This window comes from Parasteatoda tepidariorum, chromosome 9 (assembly GCF_043381705.1).
Source record: "Parasteatoda tepidariorum isolate YZ-2023 chromosome 9, CAS_Ptep_4.0, whole genome shotgun sequence".
NCBI lineage: Eukaryota > Metazoa > Arthropoda > Arachnida > Araneae > Theridiidae > Parasteatoda > Parasteatoda tepidariorum.
Window position 1 is genome coordinate 87,564,750 of NC_092212.1, and position 15,156 is coordinate 87,579,905.

A 15,156-nucleotide genomic window follows, 5' to 3' on the forward strand; every position below is an offset into this window, starting at 1 on the left:
AAAAGGGGGCGAGTTAAAGGATTGTGAGGATGTGTGTATATGTGTAAGTAAATGTGGCTCTGTTAAGTAGAGACCCGGCCGTCAGTGAGTGTTTGTGTTGTTAAATGTTAGTATGATATCAGAAGTGTAGAAGTGTGCAATGGGTCGAATTTTTGCATCCTCTTTGAGATTTATGCAGTCGAAAATATCATTAAAATTTGCGGTATTGCAGGTGGCGGCTTTAATAAAGAAGTTTCTATTTAATTTGTTGAAATGATGGTCAAAGCGGTCAATATTAAGATCTCTATGAATGGCATTGTTGCGGATAAACCATCTGGCTCCCGTGAGTTTTCTCAAGATGTTGTTTTGGAGTACGATAAGTTTTTTGAGGTCTTTTTCGGAGGCGTTACACCAGGCAGCTGAGGCGTACGTCATAATAGGACGTATCATCGAGGTATACAGGAGTTTTTTCAGTTTTAAACTAAGGTGTCGGTTATGAAAAAGTGTTTGAAGTTTGTTGGTTGCTGCATATACTTTATTTTTAATGTTATTTACATGGTCAGACCAGGTCAGTTTTTTATTAATGGTTAAGCCTAAATATATAGCTTTATCAACTATGCAAAAAGTACTTGCTCCTTATAATTCTTGATCTAATCAGAAATAACTAAATCATCATGGTATCTGAAAATCTTTTAATTCACCCAGGTAAATGAAAATACTGAAATAAGTTTCCCATCACAATGAGTGTCTTTGATAAAGGAACATACATACATACATACGTACGTATTAGCGTTTTATATAATATAGATAGATAGATTATCAATGATGCTATCTTTAAAATATGTGAAAAACTGAATCGCTTCTAGTAAAATTTAAAACAATGACTAACCCTTAAGCCACCAGAAAATTCCATTTTGCTTTTCGCTTATCCCTATTTAATGAATGAATTAATATTTAGAAAAACCAGTATTACCATCAAATGCCATCCACACAAGTTTAAAAAATGTATTTAAACTTGATCACATGAATAAAAAGAGTTTTATGAACGGATTTAAAATTTGAGCAAGATATAGGAAGAGAGTGTGAACTCTAATAGTAGGAAATGAATAAGGATCCCTTGTAAATCTAAAAACTCTTGAGTCAACAGTTTATTGCAATTTTTTCTTCTGAAACGAGGAACGAATGAGAAATGATTGCCTACTCACACAAAACAGTGATTTCAACATCAGCCTGATCTTGTCCGTGTTGATTTCTTGCAAATATCTTGTAAATCCCGCTGTCTTTCCTTTCTGCCTTCTCGCACTCTATCTTGGAGTTGTAGGGAACATTGATGATTTGGAAGTCGTACCGTTCAGGGGCAGGTTTGTCTCCCTGCATCCACTGCACACTCGGGGGTGGTTCACCCGCTATTTTGACGTCCAGTGAGAAGGGTTGACCGGCTCTCACAGTAATCGGTTTCAGCGATCGACGATCGATTCTTGGTGGCACTAAAGAAAACAATAGCAGTATTTAATGCAATGTTTTCAAAAAGTAATTGCATGCGTAACATTTTGTCTAAAAAAAGCTGATAAATGGACTCATCTTTTATTTAAAGCTAATAAAATAACACTGTATATATATTTTATTTCGAGGTTATTAAATTGCTTATTTTTCTTACAATGAGTACATTTAAAACTCCAATGATACTTTTGTATACCAGTTTAATGAGAGCATTAGTTAATCTTTAGTTTTGTTTGACATTTACAAAGGTTAACTGAAGAAAAAGGTTTTAATAATGATTTTTCCATCAACATAAGAGTTTCTGATTTATGGGATTAAGTTTGACATAAGAGTACCAGAGAAGATATATAAGAATGTAAAAAGTGTTAGAATAAAACAGATCATCAAGATTGAAAATTTTTTTTTCTCTTTTTGTAACCATTACTATTTTCTTAAAGACGAACTTCTGTATACCTGGAACCTATAAGTTTTAAATGTCTGCCTACATTGAAACTTTTAATATTTTTTTCTTTCAAAAATTTACGAGTTAAAGAAATTTATTTTTTGAAATGAAATGTGAACCTTCTTAACCTAAGAAATCTTTATATTTTATCATGATCTCAGCTATACCCTTACCCTTACAAACTTCAATACTTTAAATTAGGCACTTTCGTTCAGAACCAAATTCAATCGAGTTTCTCAAATTTGAATTTTTTTTTTATAAAAACCATCGTAATGATTTATTATTTCAAATAATATTGTTGAGGTGCGTATTTTATCTTCGCAAAAAAAAATATTTAAAATAAAAATTTGGAAAAAAATTAAAATATTATATTTTATTGAATTTATTTAGTTTTACACGTGAAAAAACAATGCATATTTTGCGGAACTTTTAAGGAAAGAAACCCGACGATACTTTTCTTATAATTCTTATAATAGATAATATTAAATGTCAATAATCATAAGAAAATTTTAATAATTTTTGTAAAGAAAATTCCAAATTATTCTGATTGTTTCACAGAAATTTATTTATATAAGGAAACTGATTTGATTAAAAAAAGAGTTTACACTCTTTCCTTTTCTTTTCAGAATTGATCAAAGAGATTATTTATTAAAAAGCTGATGAAGTTTATTCGTCTTAATGAAAAAAAATATGAGTTGGACTTTTTTCTAAATGAATTGATCAATTTCCTTATTAGAATTATTGGAGTAGGAAGAATACATTTAGAATTATATTTGTTTATGTATAATACAAATATAAATATGTATAATATGTCGATTTTGAATTTCTCATATAATTTTATAAAAATTTTGGATTTTTTTTCTTAAACCTTTGTTTTAATAATGGTATAAGTTATTTTATATCTTAAAATTCTATTTGGATTATTATTGTTAAGTTAAATAAAAATTAAAAATAAATCATTTAAAGCGTAAAAAATTAGTTTAAGTAACTGAGTAGATATCAATGAGGGCCAAATTTATTTTTAATTGAGAATTTTTTTTTTCTGAGACATAGTAAAGTATTTAAAAAGTCAAAATAACATTAAGGTAATTAAGCAATTGAATGCTTTCTCAACTTCAGTCCGTTTTAATACCAAATCGTTTACCCAAGTCAAAATTTTCGATGGTTTTCCATTAATAGAAAAACATAATCTTGATGGTAACCATCAATAATTCCATCATGAACCATTATATTTTTGATAGTAACCAACATAAGTAACCATCATCCAAATGCAGGAATTCGGACTGCTTTAATGATGGTCCAACATAAGAATAACAACTTGTTTTGATGGTTTGTTCATGTTGAACCATCAGAAACTTCCACCACAATTTCTTAGAAATCAAATGTTGGAATGAACATGAACCACCATGTTTATGTATAATACAAATATAAATATGTTTTGATGGTTTGTTCATGTTGAACCATCAGAAACTTCCACCACAATTTCTTAGAAATCAAATGTTGGAATGAACATGAACCACCATGTTTATGTATAATACAAATATAAATATGTTTTGATGGTTTGTTCATGTTGAACCATCAGAAACTTCCACCACAATTTCTTAGAAATCAAATGTTGGAATGAACATGAACCACCATGTTTATGTATAATACAAATATAAATATGTTTTGATGGTTTGTTCATGTTGAACCATCAGAAACTTCCACCACAATTTCTTAGAAATCAAATGTTGGAATGAACATGAACCACCATGTTTATGTATAATACAAATATAAATATGTTTTGATGGTTTGTTCATGTTGAACCATCAGAAACTTCCACCACAATTTCTTAGAAATCAAATGTTGGAATGAACATGAACCACCATGTTTATGTATAATACAAATATAAATATGTATAATATGTCGATTTTGAATTTCTCATATAATTTTATAAAAATTTTGGATTTTTTTTCTTAAACCTTTGTTTTAATAATGGTATAAGTTATTTTATATCTTAAAATTCTATTTGGATTATTATTGTTAAGTTAAATAAAAATTAAAAATAAATCATTTAAAGCATAAAAAATTAGTTTAAGTAACTGAGTAGATATCAATGAGGGCCAAATTTATTTTTAATTGAGAATTTTTTTTTTCTGAGACATAGTAAAGTATTTAAAAAGTCAAAATAACATTAAGGTAATTAAGCAATTGAATGCTTTCTCAACTTCAGTCCGTTTTAATACTAAATCGTTTACCCAAGTCAAAATTTTCGATGGTTTTCCATTAATAGAAAAACATAATCTTGATGGTAACCATCAATAATTCCATCATGAACCATTATATTTTTGATAGTAACCAACATAAGTAACCATCATCCAAATGCAGGAATTCGGACTGCTTTAATGATGGCCCAACATAAGAATAACAACTTGTTTTGATGGTTTGTTCATGTTGAATAATCAGAAACTTCCACCTCAATTTCTTAGAATTCAAATGTTGGAATGAACCTGAACCACCATCGCCCTAATGTAGGAATTTAGATTGATTTTTAATGAGCCAACATAAAAGAAAAAAATTTCTTTCATGGTATATTCCTGCTGAATCAACATTAATTACTATTAAACCATCATGGAAATGCATTGTTGTACCATTATGGGCCATTTTTCTCATCATAGTATCTTAGAAATCAAATCTTGTATCGATCATGAACAAAGATCATTCCAATGTAGGAATTCGAACTGATTTATGATGGTCCAACATAATAAAGAAATTGTTTTGGTGTGGCATATTCCTGAGAACGAACAAGAATTCCCATTAAACCACCATGGAAATGTATAGTTGGAACCATCAAGGACCATCATGGTCCATGAGAGTCGAACTTCTCTTGATGGTTAACCATCATAGTATTAAAGTAGCATTTTCCATCATGGAATGAAGGAAGTTTGTTAGCATATCAAAAACCATGAGAACGTAATAGAAAATGTTAGATGATGGTGAACATCCAATGATGTTGGACCATCATGAATCGCACTGAAACCAACATAAACCATCAAAATGTTTTGACGGGGACCATCAAGACTTTTGACATGGGTAAATGTTTCGAAGCTAAAAGCGTATCCTTGCGTGAAATAATTAAGAAAATAGTTTACTTTTTCTTGGTTTAGCAGTGAGGGGTTTGGTGGTATCACTGGGTTCACCAGGACCGGCGGCGTTTATGGCTTTCACTCTGTACTGATAGGTCTCCCCAGGTATCAAGTTCTCAACCCTCGCCTCGCAGATGGGTTTATCAATTTGTGCTGCTTTCGTCCAACTATTCGAATCCTTTTCTTTCTTTTCGATCAAATAGCCAGTAACAGGACTGCCTCCATCTTTCAAAGGTTTTGTCCACTTCAAGTCCACCCACTCCTTATCCCAATCACTTGGCTCAGGAACTCCAGGTTTTCCAGGAGGATCTGTAAGAAAATTCTCATTTAGGATCCCATAAGATTCCACTATGTTTGGCACAATAAAAGCATTGGAATTTAACCCGCTTAAGCCTTTAGACCCGAATGGAACATCCCAAAGATAAAACTTAATTCCCTAATCGATTAACAGATCCCAATTTTGCATGGGTTTTAATGTTTTCATGCTTCTTTAGTCATTAGAGAATAAAAAATATGACTAAAGGAACTTGGCAACACTCTCACATTAAAAATGACGGACTTCTGCTTGCGAGCACGCCAGTCAATCTCGTTTTAATTCATTTACTTTCTGAACTTAGATGAAACTACAACTATATTTTGAACATATTTTGTGTAAAATAGTTATGTTTGTTCTTATTAGGTAATAATTGTACCTATTTAGTATCAGATTTAAGAAATAATAACAGATTTTGTTTTGTGGGATATATTGTCCCGATTGTACCTACCATTGGGACAGTATATCCCAATCATACTTATCAGTGGGACAATAAATCACATTAGTGATAAAATATCATAAACAAAATTGTTGATTATTTTCTAACTGCTACTTCTGGTTTCTACAACTTCTGGTTTCTACAACTTCTGGTAAAAATGAATAATTCGATGCATTTATATTATTTTTATTATTTATTCCTACGCAATATATTGGAATTTTTACATTATTCAAAACGATTGGGACACTTTGTCCCAGGAGATTTCCGGGAAAACGGGAAAATTTTACTTTAAACACATATTATACTTATTTTAATATATGAGCATTAACATAAACTGCTTTTCATACTTAAATGTTTATGCTGCAAAAGTGGGTCGAGTTAAATGCACTCCATAATACTTAAAACGGTTTATTAATTCTACTTTTACATTCAAAAACTTTTTAATACATTATAAATTCATACAATGCATTTAAAAATAGTTCTGAAAATTTCATTTTAAATATAAAAACACCTCATTATTTTTAAATTCAGTCAATAAAACTTGAAATGATTTTGGATTTCTACTTTTTAATCAAAACCCACTTTACATTACAATTTTTTTCTTCCTAATTTCTATTATTAATAGTTTTTTTATAAAATATTACAACAGTGTTAAAATCAATGGGGAAAAAATAATGAAAATAATCGGGAGCATACCGTATGGATTTTTAGCAATAATTGATTTTTCAGCCTCCAGTGGTGTTGATTCTCCCTCTGGATTCACAGCTGACACTCTGAATTTATATTCTTGACCTGTAATCGACAAAAAAAAGTAAATAAATAAAACTAAATATCAAAATAAAAGCATACCTCCTTTTTCAATAAATAAATAAAAATCAATTGTAATTACTACTAAGATTTCCCTCTTTCCCTAAATTGAAACATATTACGGATTTACTTTGCAAGAATTTCCCTAACATATAATCGAGAAGCACAAGTTTTTGCACACACTTTCATAACTGCTCTGTCTAATAATTAGTAAATAAATTTTGTACCCTCCTTCCCTGCCTAAGACCTGTTTTAATCCTTTCCACTCAGCAACGATAACAGTTTGTTGTTAAATAGCGTTGAAATGAAGACCCTATATTACCTATCATAATACTAACCCATAATATTCAAACTCGGCCAGGTATTACTAGATACTATAGTACCATACCAAAGGAAATTGTTTTTGACCAATTAGGGGCCCACAATGTGGCACTATATGATCTGATATTTTATGATCCGATGACATGCCATTACAATTTTGATCCTCTGGAGAAGGAACAGCTCCCCTTCTTTGGTAACCCGACAACATAAGCGTGATGTTGACCACTTTACGGTAGAACAGTTTAACGAAGACCGATGACGGGCACCGCCGAAGACCGATGACGGGCATCTTTTCGCGGGCTGATAAAAGTGAGTTACCCATCCTCTCACTGACCGCTGACAGTAATGTTTCACTGTGAACCGCGTCGGTGTGATCAGTCCACTGTAGGATCAATAAGAATTGTAGAATCTACAAAAACTGTAGAATCTATACTGAGTGTAAAATTAATATAATCAGCTTAACACGTCACCGCCGGGTGTTGCGCCTGAAAGCGGGACGGAAAAGAGAAAATACTGGTAGAAGAACTATTTCAATATTAGATAATATTCGGGAGGAGTTNTGAAATGAAGGCCCTATATTACCTATCATAATCTCCCTTTAATACTAACCCATAATATTCAAACTCGGCCAGGTATTATACTACTAGATACTAAAGTATCATACCAAAGGAAATTGTTTTAGACCAATTAGGAGGCCCACGATGTGGCACTATATGATCTGATATTTTATGATCCGATGACATGCCATTACAATTTTGATCCTCCGGAGAAGGAACGGCGCCCCCTCTTTGCTAACCCGATAACCTGGACGTGACGTGGGCCAATTTACGGTAGAACAGTTTAACGAAGACCGATTACGGGCACCGCCGATCTTTTCGCAGGCTGATAAAAGTGAGTTACCCATCCTCTCACTGACCGCTGCCAGTAATGTTTCACTGTGAACCGCGTCTGTGTGATCAGTCCACTGTAGGACCCATAAGAATTGTAGAATCTACAAAAACTGTAGAATCTATACTGAGTGTAAAATGAATATAATCAGCTTAACACGTTCACGCCGGGTGTTGCGCCTGAAAGCGGGACGGAAAAGAGAGAATACTAGTCGAAGAACTATTTCAATATTAGATAATATTCAGGAGGAGTCAATCTATTCTCAACAATAACAGTTCACTGTAAGGCAATTTATCACGGCGAAGAAGCAATCCAATATAAAAATTGCATATGTTAAAAACAATTGGTAGTTATGGATTTTATTATTCCCGGAAAAAAACTAAAAAATGAACTTTATTTGTTACCAGTTTTTACTCCTGTGCGCCGCCCGATGAGACAATCTAGCTTGACGCACCGGTGGATCGACCCGGCATGAACGTGTTAATATAATTTACTGTCATTCGTAAAATTTTTTAGTAGAAAAAGTTTAATATTTTTTGCTTTTAAAAAAAGGCGAGAGGTTAGGTATAGTATACCTGGAATTAAATTGTTGAGTTCGAGTTCCGGCTTGCTGGTTCTGCCACAGGGTACCCAGCGTCCGGTCCCCATGTCCATCTTTTCCACGGCATAGTGTTCAATGGGTACTCCACCGTCATCTTCTGGTTCTTTCCATTTCAACTTGCACCCTTCTGCAGAAACATCAATTATATCCAACGGTCCTTTAGGCTTGCCAGGTTTGTCTGAAAAATTGGTCCTCATTTTTAAAAAAAGTATTTTTTTTTATCAAGAAAGAGTTAATAATAAATGAGATAGTGTGACAACGCATACACTATTCAAAATAAAAATAAATCATTAAGTAATTCAAAAATAAACCATTTCAGCTTTGTGAAAGACACTTTTAAAGAATTTTGAAGGTTAAATGAAGAAAAATAATTTCAATATTTGAAATAAGAAACAAAATTTTAGTCTAAATCAGTTTGATATGTCAGCCCTATTGTTTTATTTATTTTGCACAAATGGAAATTTCTACAGTTTAGTGGTTTTGAATTTCCAAATGTGTAGCTGATAGAAATCTTCCTATACTCCTATATCTTCTTCTACACCCAGAAATTCTTCGCATATTTGAATTTATCGTGGAAATCAAAATCAACTGATAATTTTCTGGAGACAAATAGAATAAAAATATGCTAACTTGTCATAACTTGAATAAGCTTTGTTATCAAATTACCAAGAGCACAAGATCACGCATGTACGTAATCCGTATATAAGTAATTTAAAGCTAAATACTGCGGAATGTAATCTTTTATACTTAACAAGGGGGTACTGCAATGATATTAATGTGGGACTACAGTCGGATCTCTATTTAACGAAGTCACAAAGGATTATGGGTTCGTTATATGGAACGATAATGGGTTCGTTATATGGAAAATTCGTTGAATAGAAAAATCATCTTTTGAAATACTTAAACACAAAACCGGTTTTAAATTCATAAACACTAGACATAATTAAAATAGTAATGGATGCACATTTATCTTCTAAACTAGTATCTACTCTTTATTTTATAAATCTTATACATTAAAGAAATCTGCATGGACAGCAAGGAAAGAGTAAAACATTATCCAGCGTTACGCTATCACGCTACATACATTTTCAACTAAAAAAAAAAAGAAGCTTTTTTTATGCATAAAATTATGAAAAATAATTATAAAAATAATTTTAAACATGCATTTCCACATGCGTTCTTAAGTTTCATTGCTACTGATAAAATCCGTTCATTTTGTTTGAGTTTTTAGCTTGAAATGCAAACAAAAAGGGATTTTACTGCTTTCACTAAAAGTGGTTTTGAAAATAATTCAAGGTCATTTCCGGCCAATAAAAATGCACCGACAGCAATGAAAAACTGCGACACCATCATCAGACATTTATGTATAGTTAGAAATTAAACATCCGCAACTAAATCTAATAAGGAACAGAAGTGAAATAACCTACCGAGGACCAGCAGGGTGACGGTAGCTTCATCTTTCCCAGATGTATTTTCAACACACAGACGATATTCACCACTGTCCTTCCTCTCCACTGTGTTGAGGATCACTTTAGTTCTGTATTCTTCAGTCTCAAGTGTCGTCCTTCCAGCTGTCTTCAGCTGTTCCGTTCCGCAGAACCAGAGTTTCTTCGGGGGTGGCTCACCCGTGATTTTGGCATCGAAGCGCACCGTCTGTCCCACTCTAACGGTCATGTCTTTCAGGCCAGATATATGAGGAGCCACTGTAAAGAGAATCGACATCAGCTGAATACGTTAGAGCATTCATATTTAAATACATACTAGTGTAAGAAATTAAGAGAATTTGCGGACTTGATTATCTCTAGAACTACAGGACACATTTTAATGAACTGGATATGTATACATACATTGATACAATACAAATAACCATTCAACAATCGTAATACACACGCATGATCATACGTAACTCTCGTTGGAGTCGGAAGGTATGCAACAGCGGTTGCAAGACATACAAAAAAATGGGTAAATATAGTTCCCTCTTTCGTATATACGGGCCTTGCGGCGTGATTTCATACTTGAAATAAGGCAGTTTATCATTTCCTCTGGCAAATTGGCCCTTTGGCAATTTCATGGCTTCCGATTCCAACGAGTGCTACGCACGATCATGAGGGTATATTTCAATTGTTGTGTGGGGAGAGTAGTTACAGACCATGTCAACCGTCATCTATGAAAAGGTACCCCGACATAGAGTCGAGTTAACATGTCTTATATACTAGTGAATTGTAGTTGTAATTTTGTAGTGGTAGATACGCTACAGTACTCCCCCACCAGAATTATAGCTATGATAGAATTCGATGAATGGATGCCACTAGTTGATTCATTGCTGTTTTTTGCGAAGNTTTTTTTTTCTAGTAGAGGATAGTCTACTTTACTCGTCTGTCAATTAATACTAATAATATATTGGATTTTTTGTTAGTTAAAAATAGTTAAGTAAAAAATGTTACAATTGACCCCACTCTCCCCTATACATACATTGATACAATACGAAACAAATAACCATTCAGCAATCGTAATACACACGCATGATCTTGCGTGACACTTATTGGAGTCGGAAGGTATGCAACAGCGGTTGCAAGACATACAAAAAAATGGGTAAATAGGGTCCCCTCTTTCGTATATACGGGCCTTGCGGCGTGATTTCATACTTGAAATAAAGCAGTTTGTCATTTCCTCTGGCAAATTGGCCCTTTGGCAATTTCATGTCTTCCGATTCCAACGAGTGCTACGCACGATCATGAGGGTATATTTCAATTGTTGGTTGGCCAGACATTTTGTGAAAGGTCCGTTTTTAGTGAAATTGTGAAAAAATTACTCACATTCTTTCAACCAGAGTCCGCTTTTATGAATGTGTGCAAATAGGGTCCGTTATTGCAAAAAAAAACAACTTTTTCAAGGAGTTTTTAAATTGTAAAGACATACAAGATTATGCTCAACACTGTAAAATCATAATTAAAAAAAAATTAAATTTTAAAAAATAAACAACAATTGCTGCTTCTAAATGAGAGATGCAACATACAAATATTTGGTTTTCAGCCTATACTGCTGAACGCAGAATATTCATTTCGGACGAATAATGGAAGAATCGTCTTCCGAAGACAAAATTTGATTCGTTTACATCCATCTTTCTTGTTTTCTGCCCTGGAAAGGGTTTATTCGATTAACAAAACAATAATGAAGATAAACAAATGTGTGAAGGGTCCGATTAAAAGAAAAATCATTTTGTGAAGGGTCCATTTTTTAAGATAAAATATTTTGTGAAGGGTCCGCTTTTATGAAAAGAAATTTTGTGAAGGGTCCGTTAACGGACCCCAATTTCTTCTAAACAGATCCCTGGGTTTATTGTTTGTTTCGTTTTGTATCAATGTCAAGTTTCATTAAAATTGAGCAAGTCTGCAAATTCTCTTAATTTATCACACCAACGTTCGTGTTTTATATACAGTACAGCACCCATTATCTGAAGTGATCGGAACAAAAGCCAATACGGATAACTGAAAAAGCCGGATAATTGAAAAACGGTTATGGGAATGTTAAGTAACTTCTCTTACCTACTCTCACTCACTAACTTCTCAAATTTTTTTGATAGATTAGGACAGGCAATTGTAGTAGAGCCTGTTATAAAGTATGAAAAATAGCGTGTTTAAGTTTTGTAACAGTTACACAATTATTACAAAATTGAGCGACAAAATGGTTTTTAAGACTGAGGAGGAGCGTTTCAAAACGTGTTTCACCACTTTTTTTAATCTTTTTTTTTTAATTTCTTGAGAAAAGAAGAAATAAGGTCCCTTACTTGCCGGTTGTCCCCCACATTGAAACTATATAACAAACGTGAGTTTCTTTTCAAGGTTACCAAAGAAACTATTTTTTTACTCCTAAAGAATATTCTAAAAATAAAAATATTTTTTCGAGAAAAAACAAATATTTTCAGAAAAGGTTGGGAAAAATACATTATTCTTGAACAATCTGGATAATTGAAGAATCCGGTAAATCGGTGTTCGGATAATCGGCACTCTACTTGAACCATTTAAGTTGCTTATGTGCATGAAATAACTGGCTTAACAGGTTAACATGCTTAAAAATAACTTGAAATTCACAGGTCATTATTCAATTTATTCTCTCTCTTTATTTAAAAAAAATTATATTCTGAAAAAGAAACATTTAAAAACATGCCGAAATTGTCACATTACAAAAAAACAAAAAAAAGCTACTGCCACTCTATATAATTTTTAGAAAATAATATGTGGATTTAATTAACTGAAAATATTATGAGAGAAAAAACCCAAATAGTATAAACAATAAGATTCTGTTCGAAAAATTTGATACAGCAAATACGCTTAGTAAAAAAAAATATTATTTAAAATCAATTCAATAAATATTTGTAAGCTTGGTAGCTTTTAATTTAAAAGAAGAATACATAAGTCGATTTTACCATTTTAAAATTAAACTTTTAGACTTTGCACTTTTTCAAACCAAGAAGTGGTTTTTCAGAGATTTTTTTTATTTTATATTTTATATAATATTATAATTTATAACAATCATTGAACAGCCGACCCAGTTTATTGGGTTAGCCACTATTAAGGCTCAACTCCGTAGAATTGTCATCTTGAACACAATCCAGAAGACAAGGGAACTACTGGATCAAGCACTGGGAGAAATTTGCCTTCGTGGAGGACTTTTTGATGGTACTAAATCACATTTACGATACATGGAGAGAAAAACCACGAAAACCTTCAATGGTTAGTCTGATGGCAAGGGGACTTTAACCCATGATCTACCACTGAGGATATTTTACGTCAGCACTGTGGTCGGTGCGAGCCGGATGCGGAATTCGAATCAACCAGCTATCACTGGGATCGAACAAGGGTCCTCAGCCACAACGGTTCTTTTTCAGAGATTTATAAAATATCAAATAAATTCTTATTAATCGAATGATACTTACAGAATCTGGGTTTTGCCGTGACTGGTGAACTTGGGTCACTGGGCTCACTTGGTCCAGCCTTATTAACGGCTCTGACCCGGAAATTGTATTCCATTCCTTCAATGAGGTCCGAGACTCGGGCCTCACATTTATCTCCTATGGTCTCTGTGGCCTTTTGCCATTTCGTGCTGAATTTGTCCTTCTTTTCAATGACGTAACTTGTAATGGGGGCGCCACCATCGCTTGCGGGTGGTTTCCAAACCAGATCTACGTAATGTTTGGCCCAGTCTTCAGCTGTGGGTTTTCCAGGTTTCCCGGGCTCATCTGAAACACAAGTAATTCTATTAATTTGCTTTAGCTCGTTATATTCATCAACTTGATGTACTTAATTCATTGAGTTGATTCATTGATTTGACTCGTCATATTAATTTAAATGGCATATTGATTTATCTTTAAATATTTAGTTAACTGGCTCATTGATTTGACTCGTTATATTCTCTTAGCTCGTTATACTCTCTAATTCGATGATTTGACTAGTTTTACTAATTTAATTTATTCATTAATTTAACTCATTATATTCATTCAATTGATTCACTGATTTGGCTTTTCATATTCATTTAAACTGGTTTATTTGACCGTTATATATATATCCGTTATTCATCGATTTAACTCAAAATTTTCATTTAATACACTCATTGATATTCCTCTTTATTATCATTAAAATAATTTATTGATTTGAATGATCCCATGTAAGATGCGAAAAAAATTGTTATAAGTTTGAATTATAAAATTTTTATAATTCAATATATTTAAAATACATTTGAATCAATGCAGGGAATTTGAATTTTTTTCCGACATTAAAAGTATATACAAAAAAAGAGGATAATAAATTAGAAAAAAAAATATTAAAAAAATTTGTTTTGCAGCTCTGGTTAAATAAGCTACATTTGCATCAGTACAGTGAATAGTGCAACTGTACTTCGAACATCTGTATATGTTTTCATTTAATCAAAAACTATCATACACTCAATAAAATTGACGTTAAATTAATGCAATGATTTAAAAGTATGGTTTTTAGACAAGAGTAAGTTTGACACAATGATCCAGTTGTTTGCCAAATGGCTTAAATACACACCGAAAACAATAACTCGGAAGTATGTGCTGCCAAGAACTTGCAGCGCTCCCTGGTGTAAAAACATCCGTAGGATTTCCACCCATCCATAGGTTGTGTACTTTTATTTGTGCTTTATTCACCTTGTTTTGCTTGATTATGCATTGCACAAAGAATAGTCATTTAGGCCCATTTCAATATATACTAAATTTTGTGTCAAGTATGTGTTGTAAGGAACTTACCGAACGGATTTTTGGCTACTGTTCCAGTCGATGTCTCCAACGGTTCTGATTCTCCCTCTGGGTTGACAGCCTTCACTCTGAATTTGTATTCCTTCCCTGGAATCAAACCCGATATTTCTGCTTCTGGATCTTTAGTGGTGGTCACTGGAATCCATCTACCAGTATCTGTGTCCATCTTTTCCACAACATATTCTTTGATAGGTTGGCCACCATCGTCTTCTGGCTTATCCCACTTCAACTTGCAACCCTCAGCATGAACATCAGAAACTTCGAGAGGGCCTTTCGGTTTGCTCGGTTTACCTGGAAAATAAATATTTTACAAATAAATTAAAATCAGTTTTTACTTCAAAAGCTAATTGCACCATCAATTGATTCCTTTTCGAATTTAAAATTCCTAAATAGAACTCGAGATAAAGGAATATAGTTTTTTTTTATATCAAATAATATAATTAAAAAATTTATTAAAGTTAATT

General features: G+C 32.8%; 1 protein-coding gene across 1 annotated transcript in view; it reads right to left on the reverse strand.

The window, feature by feature from the left end:
• Positions 1-15,156, reverse strand: part of LOC107453137 (projectin protein bent) — a 236,219-nt gene that overhangs the window by 125,297 nt on the left and 95,766 nt on the right. The window contains exons 50-56 of the mRNA XM_071185213.1: positions 14,684-14,983; positions 13,352-13,654; positions 9,843-10,118; positions 8,390-8,593; positions 6,495-6,590; positions 5,053-5,355; positions 1,185-1,466 (exon numbers count right to left, since the gene is read on the reverse strand). Coding sequence (XP_071041314.1) covers positions 1,185-1,466; positions 5,053-5,355; positions 6,495-6,590; positions 8,390-8,593; positions 9,843-10,118; positions 13,352-13,654; positions 14,684-14,983 — 1,764 coding nt within the window. The remainder of the gene's footprint in view (positions 1-1,184; positions 1,467-5,052; positions 5,356-6,494; positions 6,591-8,389; positions 8,594-9,842; positions 10,119-13,351; positions 13,655-14,683; positions 14,984-15,156) is intronic.